General features: G+C 52.3%; 1 protein-coding gene across 1 annotated transcript; it reads left to right on the forward strand.

Annotated features, from left to right (window-relative positions):
• The first annotated feature begins 5,178 nt into the window (after positions 1-5,178).
• LOC309858396 (SEC14-like protein 2) lies at positions 5,179-25,762 on the forward strand. Its single transcript, XM_082751100.1, has 12 exons — positions 5,179-5,338; positions 7,520-7,595; positions 11,864-11,907; positions 12,306-12,365; positions 12,620-12,808; positions 13,843-13,938; positions 14,067-14,127; positions 14,485-14,568; positions 17,721-17,827; positions 17,930-18,069; positions 18,218-18,387; positions 23,509-25,762. The coding sequence occupies exons 1-12, from the start codon at positions 5,285-5,287 to the stop codon at positions 23,637-23,639; spliced, it is 1,212 nt and encodes a 403-aa protein (XP_082607226.1). The 5' UTR covers positions 5,179-5,284; the 3' UTR covers positions 23,640-25,762.

Genomic DNA, 25,762 nt, shown 5'->3' on the forward strand with positions numbered 1-25,762 from the left:
TCATTTGCCAACCTCTACCCTTCAAAAGCACTCTCCACCTGCAGTCTGAATGTATCCTGACTGAGGTTCCAGTTCGGTTCCACACCAAGGATGCTGAAGCCCCTGAAGAAGGATCTGCCCACTTCCACAGCTCACACAGAACATACTCAGCTCAAGCTTCTTGGAATAGCCCCTCCCCATCGCTCAAAGTCCCTCCTGACACCTGCCCTCCTACATGCATGTACCCCTAAGTGCTGATTCTTTATCTGACCCCGTCACTTATCTAGCCCCTCTCACTTATCCACAGACCAAGCTCAGGCTGGGCATGCCCCCAATCTCGAGACTGTGTGTTCCCGGAGGGCAATTTTCCTACTCCAGGACTTCCAAAGTGTTCAGTGAAATATGTGAAGGAAGGAAGGGAGGAAGGAGTGAGTGGTTTCCAGGCCTCCTGTCCCCTCCAGTGTGGCCAACTCCTGCTTAGTCATCAGGTCTCTGGGGAACCTGAGATGCCCGCCCCCCTTGACCCGGATGGGGAGCTTCCTGACTGCACCAATATGGCGGCACCAGTCGCACTGGGCTGGAATGACCTGTTGCCTTAGCCATCTCCCCGTGGACCAGGAATTTCTTAAGGGCAGGGCCTGGTCAGCCTCCTTCCCCCAGGTATCCCTGTGCCTGGCACCATACCTTCTACTTAAATACTTTTGGAGCGAAGGAATGAAAGTTGCTCTGGCTCCCAGCTCCAGTTAGGAGCTGAAGCCTAAACCACCTGGAGGAGAGAGAGGGCAGGTACAGGAGTGAGCCCATCACTGTCACTTCCTCATTCTACTGCTGTTACGGCCATGTCATCCCGGGGAGGGTGGATTTCTTCATTCCTTCCCCACTTTGTTGGAAAGAAACTTAAGGCAGCTGAAACCCCACATGGCAGGACTGGGATAAGGAGAGGAGGCAAGGAGGCTGGAGTCAGGGTCCTTCTGCACGGTTGCCTGCAAGCACAGGGTTTATCCAGAGAGTTCTGCCGTCCTGGCCCATGGAAGTAGAGTGTTCCACAAATATTTGTTGAAGGGTTTGAAAGACTGTTTTCTCCGACTCTCGAACCACTGTGCCAATTTCGGCACCACCCCCTTTCCCTGCAGGCACCAGAGAATCAGGACAAGGTCCCCCAGGGGACTCTGATCTGGAGGTCAGTGCCCTTGTTTTGGAGAAGAGTCATCCAAGGTCCAGAGGCAAGGGCAGGTAGCCCAGAGGAACACCCCTTTCCTCCCCAGTGCTCACTGCTAAACAGTCACTGAAGCACATTCGCTTGAGAACATGGTTGAAAGCCCGGCCCTGGACTCCCAGTCCAGTGCTCCCACCTGATCCCACAGCCACCTCCTAGAGGTATCTCAGCCCACTACCTGGCAAGACTAGAACCATTAGTTAGCCCATGCTCCTCCTATATCTCCTAGGCCTGGCAGCCTTCTTTCAGGTGTAACACTACCTTGCCTGGCAAGTTATACTCCACACAGCACTCTGGTTACAGAGCTGGAAAGTGGTAGAACTTGGATCTCACCTGCAGCCTGCCTGACTGACAAGGCTGGGCTCTTCCTGTCGGGCCAGCCTGTTACCTGACAGTCAACCACTGCAACACAGAGCAGTCGGTGTCAAGGTTGGGAGAGAGGGGCTGCTGTTTAGTAGGGCTCATGTTGGATTGGTTAGATCAGGGAGAAGTTCCTGGAAACAGCATTTGAACAGGGCTTTGAAGATCAGGGAGGATCTGGCAGGAGGAAACAGGAGAGGGAAGTAACTATGACAGAGGCAGGAGGGCCAAGGAATGTCTGAGGAATAGCAGGGAGCTTCTTTGACTAAAATGAAAGTGTGTTGGGGACGAGTGGGTGGCTTGGTTGGTAAAGCATCTGCCTTCAGCTCAGGTCATGATCCTGGGGTCCTGGGATCAAGCCCTGCGGTGTGGCTCCCTGTTTAGTGAAGAGCTTGCTTTCCCCTCTGCCCCTCCCCCTGCTCATGCTCTCTCTCTCTCTCTCAAATAAATAAATAAAATCTTAAAAAAAAAAATGAAAGTGTGTAGAGGGGAAGAGTGGCAGTTGAGGCCCACAAAGGATGCTGAGACAGGATAGGCCTTGGCCTGGAATGCAAGTTGGTGAGATTGTGCTGACTCCTGAAGGAGCTAGGGAGCTACTGCAGATTCTTGAGCAGGTGAACAACATACCAAGCAGGGAGCGAGACTTGCAGGACAGGGGTAGGGGATGAGAGGAAAGGTGAGGATATGGAGGAGGGACTCTCTCTTAGTAACCAGCTCAAAGGAGGTGACCAGATTATTGGTCTAGGATTTATATTATCAGATTAACTAGCTGTTCCATAGTGGGCCAGAGCTAGGTAAGTTTCAGTGGAGGAATCAGGCAGTCACAGGATCTGAGAAAGGCAGACTGGAAGAAAGGTACTTCACTTAGACCTTTATCGGGGGTAATTCTAGATTCCCGGAGGCTTGTTTAGGGCTGAGGATGATTTCCTGCTGGGTGAAAGTTTTCCTTGTGCTTTCCTGGGGAGCCTGTGTAGGCAACTCCCAGGCTAGTCCATGCTGCAGCGGGTGTGGGTGCCTGGAAGCACTTGGCCCAGAAGCCAGAGACTTGGGTGCAAGTCCTAAATCAGTATGTACTCTTACAGGATGGCCCCCTTCCTAGGTTCCTCAATAAATCACCTGACTTAGAGGTTCACCACAGGCTTAAATGAAAAGCTAGATTGGAAAGTAACTTGCAGAACTATAAAGCACCATGAAAGGGCTATTGTTCTATTTTTCTTTGAATAGGCCCTACCTCTTGCCCTGGAAGGGTCTTATATAAAGATTTCAGCCACGTGTTCAACAAGGAAGGCAGCCATGCCTTCTGCCTTAAGCCAGAAGCCCATGCAGGATTCCTTAACTAGGGAAGAACTGCAAGGACAGCTAAAAACTTCTCTCAGGGGTGAGGGGATTCAGCAACAGGGCTGAGTCGAGACCCTCAGCTCTCTGCACCTCGAGGCAGACCTTCACTATGTGGACCATTTCAGGTGCACAGTCCTCCCAGCGACTCTAGCACGCCTGCTATAGCCTGCCTCTGCCTTCTGACCCAGAGAGTCTGGGATCATCCTACTTTCTATGCCCTTGGAGACCTGAGTTGTAGAGCTGGCAGGGGCCTCCCCACCCACTCCCCCTTGAGAGGTGAGATGCCCTTGGGCTCCTGGCATGAATTCCTTGGGCTCTGTGTGAATTCCAGGCTGTAAGTGGAGGCCTTCCATGCACCAGGAACCAGGCAAAGCTCTCCACAGCTGTCATACCACTCAGGATTCGGGGCCATGCTCTCTCTGGGTCTTTCCATGGCTGTTAAGTGAGGTGAGCTGCCGCATCCCTGAATGATCTGTGCTTGTGTCTCCTCCCCAGGGCTCCCTCAGCACCTGGCTCTGTGCCTGTTGGAGCATTTCTTGCATTCATTCATTCAGCATACATTTCTTGTCAGTCCCTGTGTGTAGGCTGCTGTTCTGGGGGTTGGGAGCTTATGGGGATTCAGGGGCTTTTGCCCAAGGACCTCACACTCTAGCAGGGATGATGCTGCTAAGCAGGGCCACACAGGGTCTCTCTGTGGGTCCTCCCTGCCTATTCTTCCTCTGCTTCCCGTCAACCATCCACACTTGGCTTATGCCATTGTGTCAGCAGGGAATGAGTGGATTTCCTTTACCTTTCCTTCCTACCCCATATTTTAGGGCCCAGCTCCAATGCCACTCACTCCACATAGCCTTCTAGGGTTCTTAGAACACAAAGCAAATTCACCTCTTTTAACCTCCCAAGTACTTACTCTCTTTGACACATTTATCTCTCTTATATTCTGGATGATGGTGCCATATTTTACCTCTGGGAGGGCAAGGTAGTGTCTGATTCATTTCAGGGTTCCCAGAACAGTGCCTAGGGCCTGGCACACAATAAGAGGAAAGAATGGCCCAGGGCATGTGAACAGCTACTATCATGGAGGTAACAATAGAATATGTGGTTGAACTCAGAAAGGAGGAAATGGCTTCACTGGATAAGGAAGGGGCTGTGAGGCACGGCAGGACAGTCAGAGGGCATGGAGGCATCCATCACACAAGTCAGACTTGCAGTTACAGGAACCCACAGCTCTAGCCTCTGGGCAGGAGCAGGGGAAGCAGGTAAGCGGACCGCAGGGTGGCTTTCACTGAGTTTTCCTGAGACTTCCTGCATGTTCACCCTACCCAGAGGCCAAAGCCTGGCCAGGCAGGGGGCAAAGGGAGGCTGTGCAGGGCGGAGTAGGGCAGGATCACAGACCTGAACCCTTGGCTAGGCACCACCTGTGCTGACTGACTTAGGTACAGTAGCTCACTTGATCCTCTCAAGCTGACTTGAAATCAAATCACCTCCTGTGGAGTGAGCGAAGAAGCTCAGGTTCACAGGAGTGAAGCCGCTTGCTGGAGTCTGACAGACGGAAGTGGAAGATGTAGGGTTCAGACTCAGGCCTTCTGACTCCAAGAGAGAAAGCCCTCCTACCTGCGAGGAGGGGTGGGTGTGAGCATCTCAGGAGCAGCTCTTGGAGAGCTGGGAAGGTTGGAAGCAGAGGTCAGGGCCCTGGGTGGGGAGAGGGGGTCTGTGCTTGCTTATCCCTTAGGCCTGACTGCCTCACAGGTGGAGGGGAATGCCTGTCAACACGGAGAGGCTCCAAAGCTGGGTTGGCAGCAGTGGACCAAAACTCGAGGCAAACAGGAAAAGAGCAAGGACCCCGGGGAGAAATGGCCAATACCACAGTCCATCACAGGGCGCAGAGCGATGCTAGGCTTCAGGACTTGTGTCCCCCCCCCCCCCCCCCCCCACCCAGTGGCACAGGGCAAGCTCCCTCCCATCTGGGAGAGTGAGGTTCTGGACTATGGAACCCCCAACTCGGGAGAGCTCATTAGATAGCATCTCAACGGGGAAACTGAGGCCCAGGGAGCACAGGTGTCTCGTCCAAGGTCACAAAGCGAGCTAAAGAGAGATTTGAGACTAGAACCCAGATTTCCTGACTTTCTAATGTCCACTGGCCTCAGCCCGGGTGGGCACTCCTGCTCGCCTTCTGCCAGGGTCTCCGCCTTCAGGAGGACAGAGACGGACGCGCCAGAGGCTTCCGCGCGCGACGCATCCCTCCCCACTCCACCCCTCGGGATCCTTTAAGAGGCGGGGCTTGGCCGCCCGCCCCGCGGCCCCGGCAAAAGGCTGGGACTTTACTCCGGCGGCGGAGAACGAGCCCGTGCTCCATCAGCTGCCGCAACCGCCGCGCCCCGAGCCCGAGCCACGATGAGCGGCAGAGTCGGCGATCTGAGTCCCAAGCAGAAGGAGGCACTGGCCAAGGTGAGACGTCCCCCGCCCACCCCACCCCCCGGGCCCCCCTTCGGGCCAGGGCCTCGCCCTCCGGCTGCAACGAGCCGGGAAGGGGCCGGGGCGGGGGGCGGGCGACCGTGCGGGACAGGCGGACGGAGGAGGGAGCTGCGGCCAGCGGCACCTGACGCCTCGCATCCCTCATCCCAGCGGCCCGCCGCACCCCCCCTGCGGGGGCGGGGGGAAGTTTGGCTACCCCAGCCTCATCCCCGAGCGAGCCCTTGGTGCCACCTGGGAAGAAGCGGTTGCTTGGAAGCCCTCGGAGGCAGCCGAGGGCACAAAGGCAATATTCATTCTGGAAACTGGCAGCCGGGCCCTGGGGGCCGGGGCAGGGGTAGGGCTTCGGGTTTCCTCCCATTTCCGGGAGGTTTTCCTCTTGTAGGGGCACTAGGCACCACAAACAGGCCCCTGACAGCTCCTTAGGACACTTGGAGAGCCCCTGCTGGGGCACCAGGTCTCTCTGCGACCTTGGGAAAAGCCGTCCTCCTCTGTGTGCTGCTCGGTAAAAGGAAATGAGAGGTTGGACCCCACGATGTCGAAGGGAGCACCCTCATGTGTGAAGCCTGGGATCCTATGGGTGACTCATTGGGTTGAGGTTAGTTTGAGTTCAGACCAGGCCTCCCCTGACCAACAGTTCAGGCCCCTCCCTGGCTAGCAACTTGGGCAGAGGCTCTTCAGAAGGCTGGGAGGTAAGCCTGGCTTTGCCTGGGCACTCGGGCAGAGGAGGGGGCAAGAGTTTGAAGGCTGGAGCCTCTGTCCACCAACTGCATCTACTCTTTGTTGCCCTGTAGGAGAGGGGAGGTTGGCTGTACTGGGACCCAGAATTGATGGGGTCTGGTCTCCAGGTTAGGGGGCTCCACAGCCAAGGAGTTCTCCATTTCTGGGGGGACAGATGTCTCTCCTGCCACACAGTGGGGCTGAGGCACCAACCCCACGAAGGCTTTGCCCCAGGCTGGGCCTTCCCCCATCCTGGTGAGGCTGGATAGGGAGGCTTCAGATTTTACTGCTGACCTGCAGGGGAAGTCAGGCAGAGGAGGGGATTAGGTGGTGATTAAACTGGAAACCAGGGGCTGGGTTAGGGTCCTTGGTGAGGGGCTGCTTCAGGCCTGGGCCCTGGAGGAGCAGTTTCCCTGGGAGTCCAGGAGCTGTTAGGGGATGGGGTGGGAAGATCTGTGTCCCTGGCTGACCTCAGCAAGGGACAGAGGTGGCAGGTCCTCATTGGTCCCCTCCTGGGCTGCCCTGTAGGTCAGTGACTACAAAAAGGTGAGGGGTGGGGAGCAGGAGGCATGGGGAGAGCATGGGGTGTGTGTGTGTGCTCACCTACAGGGCAGTGAGCAGTTGGAGGTGGATATAGTCATCCGTTGGGGTCACTGTCCGTTTCTCTTGTTTGGTACTCCCTGCCCTTTCCCCCTTCGTGGCTTCCTGTTGAAACTGTTCCCTCCCACCTGGTTTGTCCTCCTCCCTCCTTCTGCTACCTTTGAAGTCCTTCAGGCACAACACAAACTTTTTTCGAATAGGATGAGACCACCGTCTTCCTGGGCCCGCCACCATCAGACTCTTCCTTCCCTCGCTTCCCCAGCCCATTGCTCACCAGTCCATGACCATGGGGCAGAAGACTACAGTGGAAAGCGTGCACCCTCTTGCCTTGGACAGACGTGGGGCAGGGGGCAGGGTTGCATCCCAGCCCTGCTGATCACTAGCTGTTCAACCTTGGGCATGTTACTTAGCCTCTCTGAGCTCTAATTTCTTCATCTGTAAAATGGGGACAGTAGTACCTCTAGGGACTCTGAGTGAGGCATGAATAAGATAAGTGCCAAGTTCAGTGCTGGGTACACAAGGAATGCTTGGTGAACAGACATCTTTGATTGTGGCACATCCCCAAGTGTCTACTATCACAGTTAGCAGGGATAGCCTATGGCTGCCTGCCACACTAGAGTGTGGAAGGGCGTACAGACAGGCAGGGGTAATGTGTTACTCCCTTCCCGCCACCTCCTTGCTATCCACCAGGGCAACTGAGTACACCCATGTGCTCAGCCAGTGTCTGCAGAGTTGACCCGTGTTGAGGCGGGGTCCAGCTGAGTCCCTATAGAGAACCCTGGGCAGGGGGTGGTCAGGGAGGGGACCTGCCACTCACCCTCCTACCTCTCCCTACAGTTTCGGGAGAATGTCCAGGATGTGCTGCCCACCCTGCCGAATCCAGATGACTATTTTCTCCTGCGCTGGCTCCGAGGTGAGGGAAGAGGGGCTGTGGGAGGCTGGGGCAGGGTCTCATTCTGGGCAGCAGAATGGTACCCCCGGAAACCCTGCCCCTCGCAATCTGAGAATCTGGAGAATTCAACCATTAGAACCAAGAGAGCCCCGTGTAGTTATATAACCTTGACCCTCCTATTGGGTAGAATAACAACAGTGAGACTCAGAGAGCTGAAGTAACTTGCTCCAGGTCACACAGCACCTGAGCCACAGGCAGAGAGAAGGTGGTACGTGGTGGGCTGACTCCCAGCCCAATGCACTTTCCTTTCCTTCCATAAATCCTCTCTCCTGGTGGGCTTGGGGAAGTAGGTTGAGGAAAAGCCTAGGAAGACCCAGGTGTGTGGGAAGTCAAAGGGAGAACCAAGTTTTGAACCAGAGTGCAGATCCCTAGGAGAGGCTGGCCTCCTCTGGGGCCTTTTGGGGATGGCAGGCCAGCTGTTTCAGCAGCTTGCTGGAGGAGCAGAGTGCATTGGGTGGGGATTGTGGGGGGCGCTCAGCCTGACCTCTGTTGACAAGATTCTGCTCAAGCCACCACCCAGCTCCAGAGCCCCATGTTCAAGTTCCAGCTCTGTCATGGCCTGGCTGTGGCAGGTGGGCCAGGAGTGCACATCTAATTTAGGAACTACATCTAGTTCCAGTAGAACAAGACCAGATGGGGTGCCCTGCCTATCGCAAGATGTAACATGACAGAACCCTGCCTGTGCTAATGAAGGGTCCAGCTTTCTCCTCACATCAGAGTCCAACTCAAACCCCTGTCCCGACTCCTGAAATTTCCCCTTTCTTTTTTCTCTTCTCCTCTCCAGTGGTTCAAGTCATGCACCACCGTCTCCAGTTCCTGTGACACAGTTTTTTTTCTTTATAGAAACTTTAATACCAGACATTGAAATAATAGAGAAAATTCTACCGCGTAAGGTTGGTAGAGAGTCGGTTGTGTTGTAGAACGATAGCCCCAAATATTAAAGTACACATCATGCCTGAGTATGTATAGACACAGGCACACATATGCATCCCCTAGGGGTCCTGGGACAGGTGAAGGGATGTATTTTTCTTTTCTGCCCAGAAATGGAGCTGGTACACTCTGGGGAACTGCTAGTAGGCACCCCAGGGCAGGAAAGCCAGGAAATCCATGGGGGGTTCCCTGTGCCTCTGGAAGTGCCACTTGCCCGATCCCCCCACAAATGTTGTGACACGCCTACACCCCCCTCCCCCCAACCCCCTCCCCCACTCCAGCCCACTCATATTGGGTTGGAGGGGCAGTAGGGGGGCGCAGTGGAGCCAGTCGAGGGCTGGAGGATATTTTGGTCCAGCATTTGCTGAAGGACTGTAGCTAGAAGCAGGTGGGTAGGCAGCGTGGGAAGGTTGTGCTGTCTTAAAGGGCCAGCTGCAAGATGATCAAAGACACCACCGGGCTGCTGGTAGGTAGAGACGTGTGGTTTCAGAGAGCTGAACAATAACACAGCCCTTTTATCTTGGGGAGGCTGCCTGGGCTCCTGGCAGTTGGTTTCCCTGACATTCCCAACTCTGCAGTCCTGGGATAACCCCTCTCTTTGCAAGAATATCAAAGAGTATTGTCATCCTCTTTTTGCCAGTTGAAGCATTGGAGGCTCAGAGAGGGGAAGGCACATCCTGGAAGGCACACATCTAATGAGGAGCAGAATCTGGGTGGAAATCTAGGGCCTCAGAGTCCCGGGCCAGCACTCTCTCCTTTAAGCCATGGCTGCCCCCTGCCCCGCTGCCCCGCCCAAAGCCAAGTTTGGCCTCTTCAGACAGAGGAAGTGTCTCTTCACTACTTTACTTGCGCCTCACATTTCCTGGGCAGGAGCTCAGGCCTTGTCAGACTCTACTGTGAATTTCAATTAGGGTTTTTGTTGCCCTTTTTTTAATGGAAACCTTTTCCCTCTCTACCTTTGCTTCTAAAGGAAACATTTTCAAAGTGCATGCCAACAGAATGCCTTTCTCTAACCTAGGTGTGAGCTCAGGCTTTCACTCTTGGCCCCTTTCCCCTCACATGGGTTCCATTTCTGCTCCCCGCATCCACCCCCTGGCCCCCGCCCTGAGAGCAGGCACAGAAGTCTTTACTGCTTTCCCCTGACTGGGGCTGAGCTCTGGGCTTCCCAGCAAGGTCCGAAGGCCAGATAAAACCCACAGGCAATAGCAACTGTATGCATATTGGGGAGATAGGGCCTTGTCAGGGAGGTAGGGGGCAAAGCAGGTTGGAGTCTCCTTCACCAGGACTCAGAAGTTATCAAATCAGGACCCAGGACAGCTGCTCCTAGGTCATCTCTGACATTGACCTAAGCCCCCAACCAGGGCACAGGAGCCCTGGAGAGGCCTGACTCAGCAGGCATAGGGAGGCATTGGGCCAGATACTGCCACGGCCAAGTGGCAACTCGGGGAGGGTTCTCAAAGAAGACCCTGGCTGTTGGAGCTTGGCAGATACGGGTGAACTGGAGAGCTGTCTGGAGAGAGGGGGGCTCACGCTTTACTGCCACTCCTGTTCCTATGGACCACGCCCACTTTCACAGACCAACTAGGCTCCCCCATCATGACAGTAGGTTACTTTTTTTCCATGTGTTTCTAGGTCATATAGATGATTCAGTTGGTGATGTGGAGTATCTTGTCCAAGGTCAGACTGGGAGAATGGGGACGGGCTGAGAGTCAAACCCAGATTATATGCCTCTAAAAGGTGCCCCTCGCTGTCACAACAGTGAGTGCAAGATTGCCAACAAAAGAAACTTCCTAGGAGTAAAGGCCGTTCAATTCTATAAATGGGTGTCCAGCAGTGATGATGGGCATGGCATTGGTCAATCCATAGATGCACCCTTTGGGTGCAGGACAGTGGAGTTGATTTCATGATAGCAGAGTCAGGGAATATGCTTGGCCACTCCCAGAGATCAGTGATTAAGGGACCAGTGATAGTCCAGAGGGCAGCCTATCTGGCCCAGGTCCCAGGGCTGTCAGCAGATCTCGATGGCAGTCTGATCCACAGAGGACATAGGGATGGGAGGGACAGTTCATAGGGCAGTTGGCAAAACTGGTCAGAGTCTGGATCTCAGAAACTCTTTAAAGGATGAACTGGAGTGAGCTGTCACAAGATGAAATCTGATAGGGATGGATCCAGAAAACCACCTCACAACATATGGGTTGGAGGCTTAGCAACAGCACAGCTGAAAAGGATTTGGGAGTTTCAGTTGACTGTAAGCTCCATCTGAGTTAAGAGTGTGACTGTTGCCAAGAAAGTTCTCAGGCTTTCTTGGAGAAGGGTAGGCAACACCTCGCGCCGCACACACAGTTCCATGGAGCGCACTTTTGAAGTAGGGCGCTCGCAGACTGGGAAACATCCAAAGGGAAGTCCTGTGAATGGACTTGAAACCAGGCTGTGAGGAACAGTCAGAGGAAGGATCCATGGAGGGGCAACATGACAGCCAAGGGCATGCAGGGAGCAGCACAAAATTCACCCGTATTGGAAAACTTGTCACATGGCTGAGGAAGGGACCCTACTCTCAGAGCGTTTCAGCTGTGGGTCTCTGCTCAGTGTAACAAGGAGTGCGAGTGCAAGTGGCCACTCAGATTATCTGAAAGCAGTTGGCTTTCGGGGGGCAGTGAGTTCTTCATGTTCAAGCTTGAGCAGGATGACTTGGGGTGAGAGCATGAAATGAAGAGTTGGCCCAGGTGAATTCTTTAATTTTTAAGTTTTCCAGGAACCCTGAGAGGAGGGCCCTCTGTGTCCCATTAGGGTATATGTGGATCCTTTGAAAATATGGCAAGGTTGACCAGAGGCTCATCAACCATTCTATCATCCTGGGATGTTCTGCTGTCATCTGTCCACCCAGATGACAGGGCAGCTATGTTCATCTTTGAACTAGGGGTCAAGTTCTCAGAAAACGAAGGAGATTAACTTTGTATAAAGGGAGAAAGCTGAATGATAACGGTATCCAGGGTTCACTTTCCCTGATAGGAGATAAGATCTTTCACCTCTTGTATCGACGAGGGTAAAATTCATTGGACCCCAGTGTTACAAGGCTGCACCCACCTGCCCTGATCCTTGACCTGCTCTTTGGGGGCTGTGGTATTCTAGAAACCCCTTAGTGGAGTTCCTCCTCTTAAGCTTCTGCATGTGGGGTCATCTGGAAGTCAGCTGGGGTGAAGTTGGAGAGGAGCCAGCCCAGGAATAGGGAATAGGGAAATCTCCCTGTCCTTGGATGCCCAGCCCCCTGGTCTAACCCTGACCACATTTCCCTGTTACAGCAAGAAACTTCGACCTGCAGAAGTCTGAGGCCATGCTCCGGAAGGTGAGCTCCATTTAGATATAGCCCACTGTTTTCTCGGTTCCCACCCATCAGAATCACACTGGGGTTGGACTATCTTTGCCCACCCTGCCCACCTGATCACAGCTTCTGGCTCATGTGGCCAATCTGAATATTAGCTGGCCACTGTTACAGCCTTATTCCTTTGGGACAAAGTGCATTCCCTTCCCTGAAACAGAGCTTGCATACTTCTGGTCCAGCTAAGAATTACAATCTGTTCTGCCCGGATCTCCGAAACAGGCAGCGCTTTCTTTTCCAGTCCCACCACTTGCCTTCTCATGATGTACCTGGGACACCGTGTCACCTATTGCTAGATGCCTATAAGGGGTTCTACTACCCCTGCCTTTTTTTTTTTTTTTAAAGCCCTATCTCTATGTTTGCAGCACGTGGAGTTCCGAAAGCAAAAGGACATTGACAACATCACGAGCTGGCAGCCTCCTGAGGTGAGGATGAATGATGAATGATGTTGCCCCAAACCTGTGTTAGTTAGGTCTGTTGCACCCACAGTCTGTGTCTCAAGTCCTCAAGAGGAAAGGTTTGACAATGCCCAGTGAGCCCAAATGGTTCTCAGAGTGGGTATCCATTGGCACCCAGGGGGAAAGGCTGTGGAGGGAGAGCCTGATGAACCTATGGGAAGGCCCCGGGATGCAGGCCCATGGGCCTGCTGAGTGGGGGCCTGGTCTGTGTCTTTGCCCAGGTGGTCCAGCAGTATCTGTCAGGGGGCATGTGTGGCTATGACCTGGATGGCTGTCCCATCTGGTATGATATCATTGGACCTCTGGATGCCAAGGGGCTGCTCCTCTCAGCCACCAAACAGGACTTGCTCAAGACCAAGATGAGGGACTGTGAGCGGCTCCTGCAGGAGTGTGCATGCCAGACCAAAAAGGTGAGTGGTCTTAGCATGGTGAAGAGTGAGTTCACCACCGTGGAGTTGTTCCAACAGAAGCAGGCGTGTCACACGGGGATTTAAGCACAGGTTCTGGGCTGAGACATGGATGTTTGGATTTCACGGACGAGTGAAATCTCCAAGTTTTAGGGATGGACCCACGTTGCCAGATTTGTACTTTTTTTTTTTTTTCCAAGTAAGGACTTAAAAAGAAAATGTACTGGCTGCTACTGTCCTGGTTAACCCCCAAATCATAGGAATCATAGTCTCAGAATGAAGGGCTGTCCTTTAAATCAGAGAAATGTAGTTTCCTAAATAACATAATATACTGTCATCGCATTTCTCATTCATCCAGGCACTGGTAAGATCTCTGTCATGGCCCAGCCTCTCCTCGGACAAGTATCTGGGCACCTCTGGTGCAGATGAGCTGAGAGTCTGTGCTTCTCTAATTCTGTATTCGAAAAAGAGAGGACAGGTGACTCCCTCTCCAAGAAAAAGGCTAAAGAGAGAGCTGGATCTTCTCTCCTGCCTTTCTCTTGAGCCTGCATAAGGATCCAGCGAAATGATGTCATAGGTTTGGGAACATTTCAACACTGTTGTTCACGAACATGCACTGAGAGCCTAGCATGTCCAGAGACCCTATAGGCTGCGGATGCGGAGAAGTGTTTGATGGACACCCTTCAGGGCTTAGGTTGGATGAGGTCCCATGGACTGAGCCCTGCCAGGTGCTATGCACAGAGGAAGAGGGAGGCCATCAGGTCAGACTGCAGAACAGAAGAGACCTCAAATATAACCTAGATCCACCCAGTTGTTTACTGGATGAGAATAGGACAGATAGGCAGGAAGAGTGACTAACCTTGGCCATAATTCTGGCCTTGGGGCTGCTTATCTCAATTTGGAAAACCCTAGATATGGCCCTGCCCAGATCTGGTCGCCCTACGGGCACATCAGCAAATCAGCTTCCTGCCCTGAACTGGGGTAGGCTTCTGCAGGGTAGCAACCTGCTGTGACTTTCTCCTCTCTGTCCCCTGCAGATGGGGAAGAAGGTGGAGACCATCACCCTGATTTATGACTGCGAGGGGCTTGGCCTCAAGCATCTCTGGAAGCCTGCGGTAGAGGCCTATGGGGAGGTGAGGGGCAGAGCTGGGGGTTGTGGTTGGGAGGAGGAAAGCAGAGGGGAGTGGGCCCCTCTGCTAGGAGGTCCCGTCTGGCCTGGGAGAGGCAGGGTGTGCTGGACTCAGTGATTTTGTTTCCTCAGTTTCTCTGCATGTTTGAGGAAAATTACCCTGAAACACTGAAGCGCCTTTTCGTTGTTAAAGGTAAGTTGGGAACTACCTGTGATGAAGTCAAATGGGAAAGAAGGGCCCCAAATGTTCCTGAGACAGATTCGGGAGAGTGGAATGGGGTGAGCCAGAGGAGGAGATCTGAGGGCCCCTGACATAGGCAGACGGATTTATGATTCACAAAGCTTTTTGGATTTATTGCCTCCTTGGAACCACCCAGAGTGGTGACACAGGAAGACTAGACCTGCTGTCCAGACAGGGAAGCCAGAAGTCAAAGAGGTGCCAATGCCAAACCTCCCACCCTGGGCTGACCCGACACAGGGCTGTGGAGGACACTGTCAGGGACAGAGTGGGCCTTGCTCTGGGTCTCACAATACCTGCTCTCTCGTCCAGCCCCCAAGCTGTTTCCTGTGGCCTACAACCTCATCAAACCCTTCCTGAGTGAGGACACCCGCAAGAAGATCATGGTCCTGGGGGGTGAGTAGCTCAGACTCTTCCAGTGCCACCAGTTGGCCCGTGACCCAAACTGGGGATAGCTTTAGAGGTGGCTAGGGTGAAGGCTTCTTCTGCTGATGGTAGCAGTAGGATCCAAGAGCAAGTGGGGGCCACGGAGGTCATAGGAGCAGAGAGGTTGCTTCCAATTAGGGGCTTCCTTTGATGCACGCTTACCCTGGGTCAGCCCTGGACTAGGTGACAAAGGGGTATCAGAGTCCCCTGAGGAGCTCCTGGCCCTCTTGGGGAAGGGGAGTTGCACCCTGGGTGCGTGGGTGGGAACAAGGACTAGGGGCACTCAGCCCTCCCAACCAGACACCCAGGCGGGACCAGATGCTGACCTCAGCTGAGTGTTGTGGCATGAGTAAGAGGCAGTCCCATGAAGCCAGAGCCACCAGGCAGAAAGAATAGCACTGAGTGAAGGCCTTGCGCACCACGGCTCAGGCAGTCTTGGAGAGCACGTGGCAAGAGGGGAGGTGCAGTTGGATAGGCTGCCTGGAGCCAGGCACAGAGAATCCAGGGCACTGTGCTGAGAAGCTGGGACACAGCTCCACAGGCTGTTGGGAACCAGAGAAGAGTTCTGAAATGGGGACATTGTGGGGAAGGACCAGGATCAGACTCTTTTTTTTTTTTTCCAAGACTTTATTTATTTGCCAGAGAGAGGGAGAGAAAGAGAGCGAGCACAAGCAGGCAGAGTGGCAGGCAGAGGCAGAGAGAGAGAGAAGCAGGCACCCCGCTGAGCAAGAAGCCCGATGCTGGACTCCATCCCAGCACCCTGGGATCATGACCTGGGCCGAAGGCAGCGGCTTAACCAACTGAGCCACCCAGGGGTCCCTAGGATCAGACTTTAAATGGAGACCTATATGACTGGCATGCCTGTGAAGGACAGGTACTAGTTTGTATGCTGTGGTCGTCGTCCGCACAAGAGCTGTTGCAAACCCAAGCCGGGCGGTGGCGGTAGGGCTAGAGAGGAAAGGAGGGATTTGGGACTCACTTAGGAAGTAAAACAACAGAACCACAAGATCGACTGGGCATAGGGAGGGAGGAAGAGGAATCCAGAATGACTTTCTGGTGGCTGGTGTGAGTGACTTGAGTGTTGCAATGACTCTGGTGTGTTTAGTTCAGCCGGCGGACATGACCTTGATGTTGAGTCTGGGGAGTCTGTGAGATGCACAGAGACTGGGGATACGTGAGTCTGAAGCTGAGGCGAGGACTCTGGTTTGAAAATTTGGGAGTTAGCAGTTATAGGCAGCAGCTAAGAACTTGAGAGTAAAGACTGCCCACAGAAGAGCGAACCCTGGGGACTGAGTTCAAGGGCAGGCACGGCAAGAGGAGCCCACCAGGGAGAAGGAGTGATTGACGAGCTTGGCAGTGTCACACTCGACACAGGTTGGATATGCAGGGGAGCTGAGAGGACATCAAGGCACAAGGAGAAGCCAGCAAGGAAGATGCACAGGAATCAAGCCAGCCAGGAACAGAGAGGACCTGAGTTTTGCCAGAGCATTAGGAGGAATTGGTAGGAAGGAAAGGCCAGAGAGGTAGACTGGCATTGGCTTGTGTCAGGCCAGGTGCTGCCTATGGAATTGACCTTGGGGGTAGGTAATAGGGATTCTAAAGGTTTCTGGATGTTCACCGCTAGGTGACAAATGGAAAGTGGAGATCTTTCCGATGCAAATTAGTGAGACCCAGGAGTGGCGTGAAGCATTCTGGAAAGTTCAGAACTTCTGGGTTCTGGTCCTGACTCTGGCAGCAACAAGTTCTGCTTCCTGTTGCCTCAGTTACTCTCTCTGTAAGATGGGAAGGGCCCCTCCTCTGGCCTTATTCCAACTCTCCAGCTGAGCTGGGGGAAGACATACAAAATCTGAGCAAAAGGCTCCAATGATTTTTGGCTTTGCTGCCGCTACCACCCACCATGAGCAGGAGATGGCTAGGTTTCCTGGCAGCAGACTGTTCTCCCGCCCACACCTAAAACCCTTTCAACCAAGCCCGCCTCAGGCTCAGAAGATACCAGTTCTTCAAGAGAAGATGGAAAACATTCACGCTGGGCTGGTCAGGGGAGCTTAGGAAGCACAGATTACATGTCCCACCAAGACCACAGAAGCTGTTTTCCAACAGTTTCCAACAGTTCTAACAGTGTGGTCTCAGGACCCTAGAAATCAAAGGGCTGGGTGACCCTGGGCAGCCTCTATGAGGCTTTTAGCCAGTCCCCACAGCCGAGGACCCTGGGTCTGTACCCCATGACTGCCTATTTATGGTCTATAGAGTCGGCACAGAAAGGTTTCCAGTATCAAAATATTGTGCTTGGCTGATACTGGTTTAGGAATTTGGAGTGGTGAAATGGTTCTCAGCATTGGTGGCACTAGAGTCAAACTCTCCTAGTCAGGAAAGGGCTTGGTTATTTAAAAAAAAAAAAAAAAAAAAAGGAAAGAAAAAAAGAGCCGAGTCACTGGCAGCTAGACAGCCTGAAAAACAGCAGAAGTAAGTAAAGTCGTGGCTGGGGTAAAGCCAAGGGAGCCCCATTTAAGGGGCCACTCGACAGTGGTATAGTCGGTAAGTCACGACTGAGCACGATTACGTGTAGGTGAAAGCAGGGGTTGAGACATGGGGTTAGACCCCTCAGTCTAAGCAGGAAAAATCAGATTGATTCAGGCCTTCCTGCTGTTCCCTCTTGGTGGGATGCCCTTCCCTCTGTTACTTCTGATTGCACACCAGATATTTGTACCCCTTGCCTGGGAGTGAGCGTACACTCTCATACAGGTAGGGAGTTAATAGTTTACGACATCCTCTCAAGTAGTTAGTTCCCTTCACTCCCCCCGCTCCCGCAGCCTCGTGGGGCAGGTAGAATCAGGCTCAGCACAGAGTGACGTTACTTAAGGTTGCTCAATGGGTCAGAGGCAATGGAGACGGACTCCAGGGGTTCTGATTCTTAGTCCAGGGAAAGGGCAGTCCTCTGGGTGATGCTGCCTCCTGAACCCCCCAGCAAAGCTGTGTGCACATCGCCGGCTCCTAATGTTAGTGTTTTCTGTGCTGAGGCAGACAGGTTTTTCCTGCCCATTTTGTGTTGACCGCCAGTGCTGTGAAGCAATCCTGCCTAGTGGTGATCCTTTTTTCCCCTCCTTCCTTCCCCCTGCTGCCAGCAAACTGGAAGGAGGTTTTACTGAAATATATCAGCCCTGACCAGCTGCCTGTGGAGTATGGGGGCACCATGACTGATCCTGATGGAAACCCCAAGTGCAAGTCCAAGGTATGGGCTGTGTAGTCCCCTGAAGAACCCAGAAGGGCTAGGGATCACCAGGGAAGCCTGGCTCAAATGCACATTCCAGTTCACTCTGTGCCCTGCTTCTAGATCAACTATGGGGGCGACATCCCTAAGAAGTACTATGTGCGAGATCAGGTGAAACAGCAGTATGAACACAGTGTGCAGATTTCTCGTGGCTCCTCCCACCAAGTGGAGTATGAGATCCTCTTCCCTGGCTGTGTCCTCAGGTAGTGCTCTGGACCCCGACAGGCAACCTGTGCCTTTCAGCCCTAGGGTGCCAGTGGTTGGGCTGGGGTGGGAGAAGCCTTGGGGGCAGGACCCACAGAGTGCACACAGAGACACAATCAGGTCTGAATGGGCGGATGTCCCCGGCAGGTGGCAGTTCACATCGGAAGGTTCGGACATCGGTTTTGGGATTTTCCTGAAGACCAAGATGGGGGAGCGGCAGCGGGCAGGTGAAATGACAGAGGTGCTTTCCAATCAGAGGTACAATGCCCATCTGGTGCCTGAGGATGGGACCCTCACCTGCAGCGATCCTGGCATCTGTAAGTCTCCCTCTCTTGGCTTAAAGCCCCTTCCCTAGCTGTCTGCCTCTGGGGTCCCTCTCGCTCCATGGATTTAGGCTGTCAGACTCTGAGAACTAGATGTGGGGCCCCATGAGCTCAACACTCTCCTTACACAGATGAGGGAGTGAACCTAGGGCAGATCTCTTGACCTAATACTTCCAGGTCGAGGTGAGTCATGGTCCTAGGTGATCACGAGGGTCTAGAACACTTGCTCTTTGTTCCAAGTTTAACTGGATCTGTGACCGTGACCAAACGTTTCTGGAGAATGCTCCTTCCAAAGATGTCAGAGAGGCAGAACTGCCTGGGTGGGGGGCAGGGATCCGAGGTGAGCAGAATGCTGAAAAGCCCAGTCCCCACCCCTCTGAGCTTATCTCCAACTTGATCAAAAACTGGGTACAGGACACAAACAGGAAGTTTAGCCAGGAGGAATAAGAAGAATGGCAAATGCCCCCCCACTTTTTTGCAAACAGGCATTTGGAAGTGTTTTACATCCCTCCACTTTGTAGTATCAATTAAAATTCCTTTTCAGCAATTCTACTTCCAGAAATGTATCCTACAGAAATGTTTACACAAAGGCACAAAAATAGAGGTAAAAGGATGCTCTTAGCAGCCTTGGGCAACTGGCAATAAACCAAATGACCTTAAAAAGGTCTTGTTAAATGAATTATGGTACATGGGTACATGAAATACATTATACCCATTCAGGAGAATAAATTGAAATGTAAAGTGTAAAGGGTCTAATACATGTCAAAAAAAAAAAAAAAAAAGAATGAAACATAGCGTATGGTATACACTCACTTTTTTTTTTTCTTTCTTAAGTATATACATTGAAAAGGATTCTGAGGAATGTATGCTAACTGTAATGGTGATTATCTCTGGGATGGTAGGATGCTTCTAGAGGGCTTTAGTTTTTCACTAGTTCTGCAACTAGCTTATTTTACAATGACCATGTACTACATTTGTAAGCAGAAAAAGCACATACATGCACACAAAAAGCCCTTCAAATCTCCGTTTCCTTTCTATCAGAGCCAATGTGCCGGGCGTGGAAAATCAATGAGAGCAAGGGCTTCATCATCGAGCTGACTTGGATTTGCCTACTGATTAGTTCTTAGGCAGGTGACTTAGTCTCCCCGTGCTTCAGTTTCCTGATTGCTACAATGGGAATCAAATTCTCCACCTCCTGGGGATACATGATGATTAAATGGGCAGCACTTATGCCTGGTGTGCAGCAAAGCACTCAACACACTGTAGTCATCATTATCCTTAGGGCAAGACCTGTGCGGGGAGAAGGGCCATCCTGGAGATGGTCCTGGAGATGGGAGAGAAGTCCTGTGCCCTGTTTCTAGGGGCACAGATATCTCTCATACCATCATCCCAACCTCCGATGCTGTGTACTTCCCCACCTGCCAGGCAACCTTCCGTCTCAACCACCCCTTCCTCACAGATGCTCTGTGGTATGGCTCCCTGGGGAGGAATATTCTTGTTAGTGAGCCTGCAGCCAGGTCCTTGGAGGAGAAGGCGTATTATTGTATGCTTCAACAAGAACAAGGCCTGGCACACTAGCCCAGCTACTATTATCCACGGCACCTATTTTATAAAGAAGTTTGAATTTTTTAGAGGATTCGCCCATTTTTTCTAAAGATTTTATCTATGTATTTGACAGAGAGAGCGTGTACAAGCAAGGGGAGCAGCAGGGAGAGGGAGGAGCAGTCTACCCAAGGAGCAAGGAGCCCAATGCTTGATTCCAGGACACTGGGATCATGACCCAAGCCAAAGGCAGATGCCCAACCAAAACATCCAGGTGCCCCAAAGCTTGATTTTTTTTTTTTAATTTTACTTATTTGAGAGAAAGAGGGAGTAAGAGCATGAGTTGGGGTTGGTGTGGGGGAGAGGCAGAGGGAGAAGGGACAAGAAGACTCCCTGCCAAGTAGGGAGCCTGATGTGGGACTCAATCCCAGAACTCCAGGATCATGACCTGAGCTGAAGGCAGATGCTTAATTGACTGAGCCACCCAGGTCCCCCTAAGCTTGATTTTTTTTTTTTCCCCTTAATGGACAGGGAAGCTGAGGTATAGAGAAGGAATGTTATCTCTCCCACAAAGCAGTTCATGTACACACCAGAAGACGGAAGACATGAGGGAATCCTAAAGTCCTGGTCCAGATCTCTAGGCAATAGTCTATCCTAGGGATGATCAGGTCTGTCCCTGATGTGACAGACGAGAGAGTAGTCCTGGACCAGGAAAGTAATTTACCTGAGATCACGCAGCCAGGATTTTCCAGCATTGCCCATGACTGTCTGTAGTATCTGAAGGAGGCAGCCTGAGAAAGGACCAGGATACCTTACAACATAATCAGGCTTAGGTTTGCAAACCCCAAATTTATTTCAGCTCTTCTTGGTTACATTCCCAGCTGGAACATTTATCTGCATGCAGGGCCTTGACTGGGTGCTGCTTCTTGTCCATTCCAAGGAGGATTAAAGGCAGGTTGCAGCACCCACGTCCCTTTCCCAGGTGGAAAGACAATGAGGTGGGATCAGCTGTTGCCTGGAGCCACGGCTCAGGTTAGACCTGAGCCCAGAGAGAACCCAGTGTTAGGTTACAAGCTCACCTGTAAGAGGGCAGTGCCCTTGAAGAACCAGGCGACTCCCTGCAAAGTAGAACATAATCACCCAGTGGAGAAATTAAAACTCTGAGCCAGCCTCCAATGGCAAGAGCACATTAATCCTCCCCAGGCTGGTCTGGTCCTTGCCCAAGTGTGCTTAAAGTAGGGAGAAGGAGAAACAAAGTCTGAATTGATTTCACTTATTTTCTCTAGAGTAATGTTTCCTGGGGGCCGGAGTGTAGAATACTCTATTAGGAAAGAAGATTCAGCAGAAAAGATCTGGACTTTGTCCACCAGGAGTGCATGAGGTGGAACAGGCAGCCTCAAACACGGGGTGAAGGCTCCATCGTACTTCCAGGCAGTGCTGGGGGCAAGAGAGCCCAGCTAGGCTCCAGGAGGCCTGGTTTCTGAGCCGGGCTGTGCCACCAACTCTCCAAATAATTAGTTTTTGCTTTCTTTCTCCTTAAAATGAGAAGAGTGGGCTACAGAAGGAGGTCTTCTTTATCTATGTACTTATTTAAGTAGGTTCCGTGCCCAGTGTGGAGCTTGAACTCACAACCCTGAGATTAAGAGTCAAAATCTCCAGGTGCCTGGGTGGCTCAGTTGTTAGGTGTCTGCCTTCGGCTCAGGTCATGATCCCAGGGTCCTGGGATCGAGCCCTGCGTCAGGCTCCTTGCTTGTCGGGGAGGCTGCTTCTCCCTCTCCCATTCCCCCTACTTCTGTCCCCGTTCTCACTGTCTCTCACTCTGTCAAATAAATGGAATCTTAAAAATAAAAAAAGAAGAGAGTCATACATTCTAGCAACTGAGCCAGCCAGGCACTTCTAGAGCGAGGGAGGTCTTAATCTGGGGTTTATAGACTCCCTTAAAGACCAAACACCTGTTTTTTATAACATACAGCATTTAATATCCCTCTTACTATTCTGAAATGAAATTCATGGATAACATAACCCACCTAAACACATAATTTAAAAAGCATTATCATCTTCCATTAGGAGAAATAAAAGGAAGCTGCTTTAGAATATGTATTTGTTTCCATATATAATGAGAGTGGATGATCACAGCTATTTGCCATCATTCTTCAGAATGGTGCCTTTCCCATTGGGAAACCCTGCCCCCAAGAGTCCATGATGGGCTCCATCCAGGGGATCTACAGTTGGGTGCGTTCATCAGATTCTCAAGGGGGTCAGTTCCCCAACAAAAGTTGAGGAGCCCTAGCCTAGAGGATCTCTGTGGGGGGGGGGGCTCTATAAGTGTCAGCATATGATTAGTGTCAAAATGAACCACGCAATTCATGAACTCTACTTCCCCTTAGGCCTCGACCTCTGAACAGCCCCTTCCTTGTTTCTGAGAGCAGAATATGCAAAACAGAGCCATCTCGACCCTGGTGCTTGATCCAAGGAGCTCAGACCTCTCCTCCAGCATGACCGATTCTGGTCGCTGGGACTCTGTCATCCAGGGCACTGAGGAAGTGTCCCTCTTTTCAGAGGGACTACTGGCTCTGAAAGACCTCTGGTGCAGAGAAAATTGATGAGTAATACTTTACACCATGAAGAAAGTGTGGGTGTTATGTCTACCCAATGTCTAAACTATGCATTTAACTAGGGTAAGAAAGGAGCGAGGTTAAATCTCAGGATTAAATACACTTTTGGGAGGCGGGGGCTTGCTTTAATTTTTTTTCCTCCCCTAGGAAAAGTAAGAGAAGACCAGGATAGGGAAAGGGCAGAGCCAGTGTTTCTGTTCTCACACTCTGTTCTCTTGAAGGGCTGTTTGACTGAAAGGGAACAACTCAAAAAGGGCTAGATTAAAAGCAGTCTGTTTCTTGGCCAAGGCTTCAAAGCCTTCTCTGCCAACTCCATACCCGTTTTGAGGTTTCCAAATCTTTTAGGATTATAAACAGGGGTGCAGGGCACATCTTGGTCCGTTTATCTTTCTGTGGGATCAATTCCTGGCTCAAAAACTCCAGGTATTTTACCTTCACCAGAACCTGAAACAGGGCTCACCTTTCCGGGGCCCAAGACAGGCAGTGATGCCGGTCAGAAGGAAATTCCAGCTCCATCACTTCCTCACCGTGTGACACAGTGCCTTCCTTTTTATACGCTATAAAACAGGACTAATGCTGAGTTATTCGGAGCAATAACATAATAGTATATATAGATTACCAACCCAGGGCTGAGACACCTCCATAGCCATTGTTGCCATTATTACTATGACAATTGATGCTGTTCAAGTTCTAACTCTTCTGAAAAGCCTTTAACAAGGCCCTCTCCTTCCAAGCTGTGACAGACGTGGCTGTCTCACTCATCTGGCACTCAGCATGTTCTGTTTTTTATTTTTCTTTCTGTGAATATCTTGTCCACCCAGCTTAAATTTCAGAAGGTGAGGGACCACTGCTTATGTCACCTTTTATCCTCATTACGTACCACACTGCCTTGTTCAGTCAACAAAATCGCTGTCCTTTGTAGAACTGCCTGAATGTCTGGTTTTCTGCCTCCCCTCAGATGTCCTGCGGTTTGACAACACCTACAGCTTCATTCATGCCAAAAAGGTCAGCTTCACTGTGGAGGTCCTGCTTCCGGACAAGGCCTCAGAAGAGAAGATGAAACAGCTGGGGGCAGTCACCCCGAAGTAATGCCTCTTCCCACAGCAGGCGTGGCTCCCTCTGTGTCTCTGTCAGTTTCTGTCCCTTGTAGCAGTCATTTTCCCAGTACCCAGATGCCCAAAAAAGCTGGGCTACAAGAAAGATCTTGGGCTGGATTTGGGGAACTTTCATTTCAGAATTAGGAAGAGGGGGAGCAGCAGGACAGGGTCTCCTTCCTCTCAAATTACTCAGGGGTCCCCAGGGGCTGGGCACCATGATAGGATCTACCATCCTATAAGCTGTGCCAACATCACCTGTCCAGTGACAGTTGAGACAGGAAGGGGTGGGGGGCAGGGGGAGATGCAGGTGGCAGCAGGGCAGAAATTAGAAAACGGGGGGAAGGTTCTGTTAACACTTCAGGGAAGCCAGCTGTAGGGGAGGAACTTGCTCCCAAATTGAAAATGTTAAGTCTAGATCATTATGAGGAGTAGCAAGGTAGCAGTTTGCTAGAATTATGGTGGGGGTTCAAAGGCTCTTCTAAACTTTCTATCTCCAAGGCTAGGACCTTTTGGCTTTTCCCACAAGTTTTCAGGGATGGCCTGAGTCAGTATAGATCTTCCCACTCAGGGGCAGACAGAGAGGCCACCTTGAGACTTGGGACCCACCGGCAGTCTCTTTAATTACTGATTGTCAGTGACTCAGAGCTTCTCAGGACAGCAATTTTGTACCCAGCCACTGTCCTGCAATGCAAACAAAGCACAGGAAAATTACTTCCAGGAATCCCAGTTCCAGGATGGGGCCAGGAGGCTAAGGGTGGGAGTGAATCCTGAGGCTTCTAACCCCCCCCTCCCCTTTTCAGTGCTGTCAGCCTTTCATCAACTCTCCATTTGAGCACCCCACACAAAAATGACAAGTGGGATCAAGACAGTAGGTCTCAGTGAAAGCCATTCTAGTCTGAGTCTCCCACGGTGCCTGCCGGTCAGCCGGCTTCCTGAGTGACCTCAGCAAGGCTCTGGCAGTCCCGTCTCTGTTGGAGGCATATGGCGGGAGCATTGGGTTCCTGGTGTCTGGCGGGGAGGCTGCCCGGGCAGTGGGCCAAAGGCTGGCCCGGCATCTGGGGGCAGGCACAAATAGCCTCGCAGGCCCCCAGCCCCGCCGTCCACACTGACAAGCAGGGATGGCCAAGGAGGCCCTCAGCGACCACGGATTGGAGGGCACGGACCCTGTGGGCAACCACAGCACATAACCCAACGCTCCACCCCGCAAACGAACAATGGAGAGCGCCCCCCCCCCCCCGTCCCCAGGCCCTCGCAGGAACTCCTTTCCCTCCGAAAGCCAGCCACCCCCGCCCCGGCCCAGCGTGGGGAGATGGTCTGGGGAAGCCGAGGGAAAAGGGAGCAGGGCTGGAGCTGACCGGAGCGGCCTGAGGCTGCGCCAGCCTCAGCTACTCCGCTGAGGAGGCATCATCCTGACCTTGGTTTACAGCGCTCTCTTAGGAAAATTAACCAATGAATAAAGCAACATTCAGTACACAGGGAGTAAAAGTCAATGCCCACCGCCTCCCTCCTCGAAGCCCCTCAGTCAAGATTCATGCCTCAATAGCGGACCACATAGTCGCCAACAGCTGGGGCGCACGCGCAGAAGCCCCTCACTGTTCCCCTCTAGCGCGCTTTCCCATGAGGCCCAATGACCAGATTGCTTCCCGATTGGTCCACGTGATGGAATATCTTCCGCCATCTTTGTTAAGGGCACCAGGGGGCCTCCTGGCCGCCTTCAAGGTCTGGGCGGATGCCCCGCCCTACCCGGTTTCTGGATACTTGCCCGAAGGTTCTAGCGCGCGGATTTGTGCGGGTCTGGGGAGAACGTGCAGCGCCTGCGGTGGGCACAGAGTGGGAGGGAAGCGGACGAAAGACGCTCACGTGGTGCTAGGGACCGTCTCCTAATTCCGCGCCAGCACTACCGGTGTTTCCGGGGCTGGAGAGCGCTTTTGGTCTCAAATCGCCGCTGACCCGGCTGCCGGCTGCCGTATATACGACCATACGATGACAGAGAAGCCCAGGGCTGCAAATGGAGTCGTTAATATTGAACTAATGGTCTTATTTCACTCATCTTTATTTGATAATAAAAAGCCAATTCTTTAATAAAATAAGTGCTTACTGGGTACCACACTTCAA

Source organism: Mustela nivalis (assembly GCF_964662115.1).
Source record: "Mustela nivalis genome assembly, contig: HAP1_SCAFFOLD_2319, whole genome shotgun sequence".
NCBI classification, from domain to species: domain Eukaryota; kingdom Metazoa; phylum Chordata; class Mammalia; order Carnivora; family Mustelidae; genus Mustela; species Mustela nivalis.

Excerpts from the sequence above, each read along its gene's own strand:
- LOC309858396 (XM_082751100.1), top strand. The coding sequence starts at position 5,285 with ATGAGCGGCAGAGTCGGCGATCTGAGTCCCAAGCAGAAGGAGGCACTG. Across the intron at positions 7,596-11,863 it reads TCTCCTGCGCTGGCTCCGAG|CAAGAAACTTCGACCTGCAG; the intron begins GTGAGGGAAGAG and ends TCCCTGTTACAG. Across the intron at positions 14,128-14,484 it reads GCGCCTTTTCGTTGTTAAAG|CCCCCAAGCTGTTTCCTGTG; the intron begins GTAAGTTGGGAA and ends TCTCTCGTCCAG.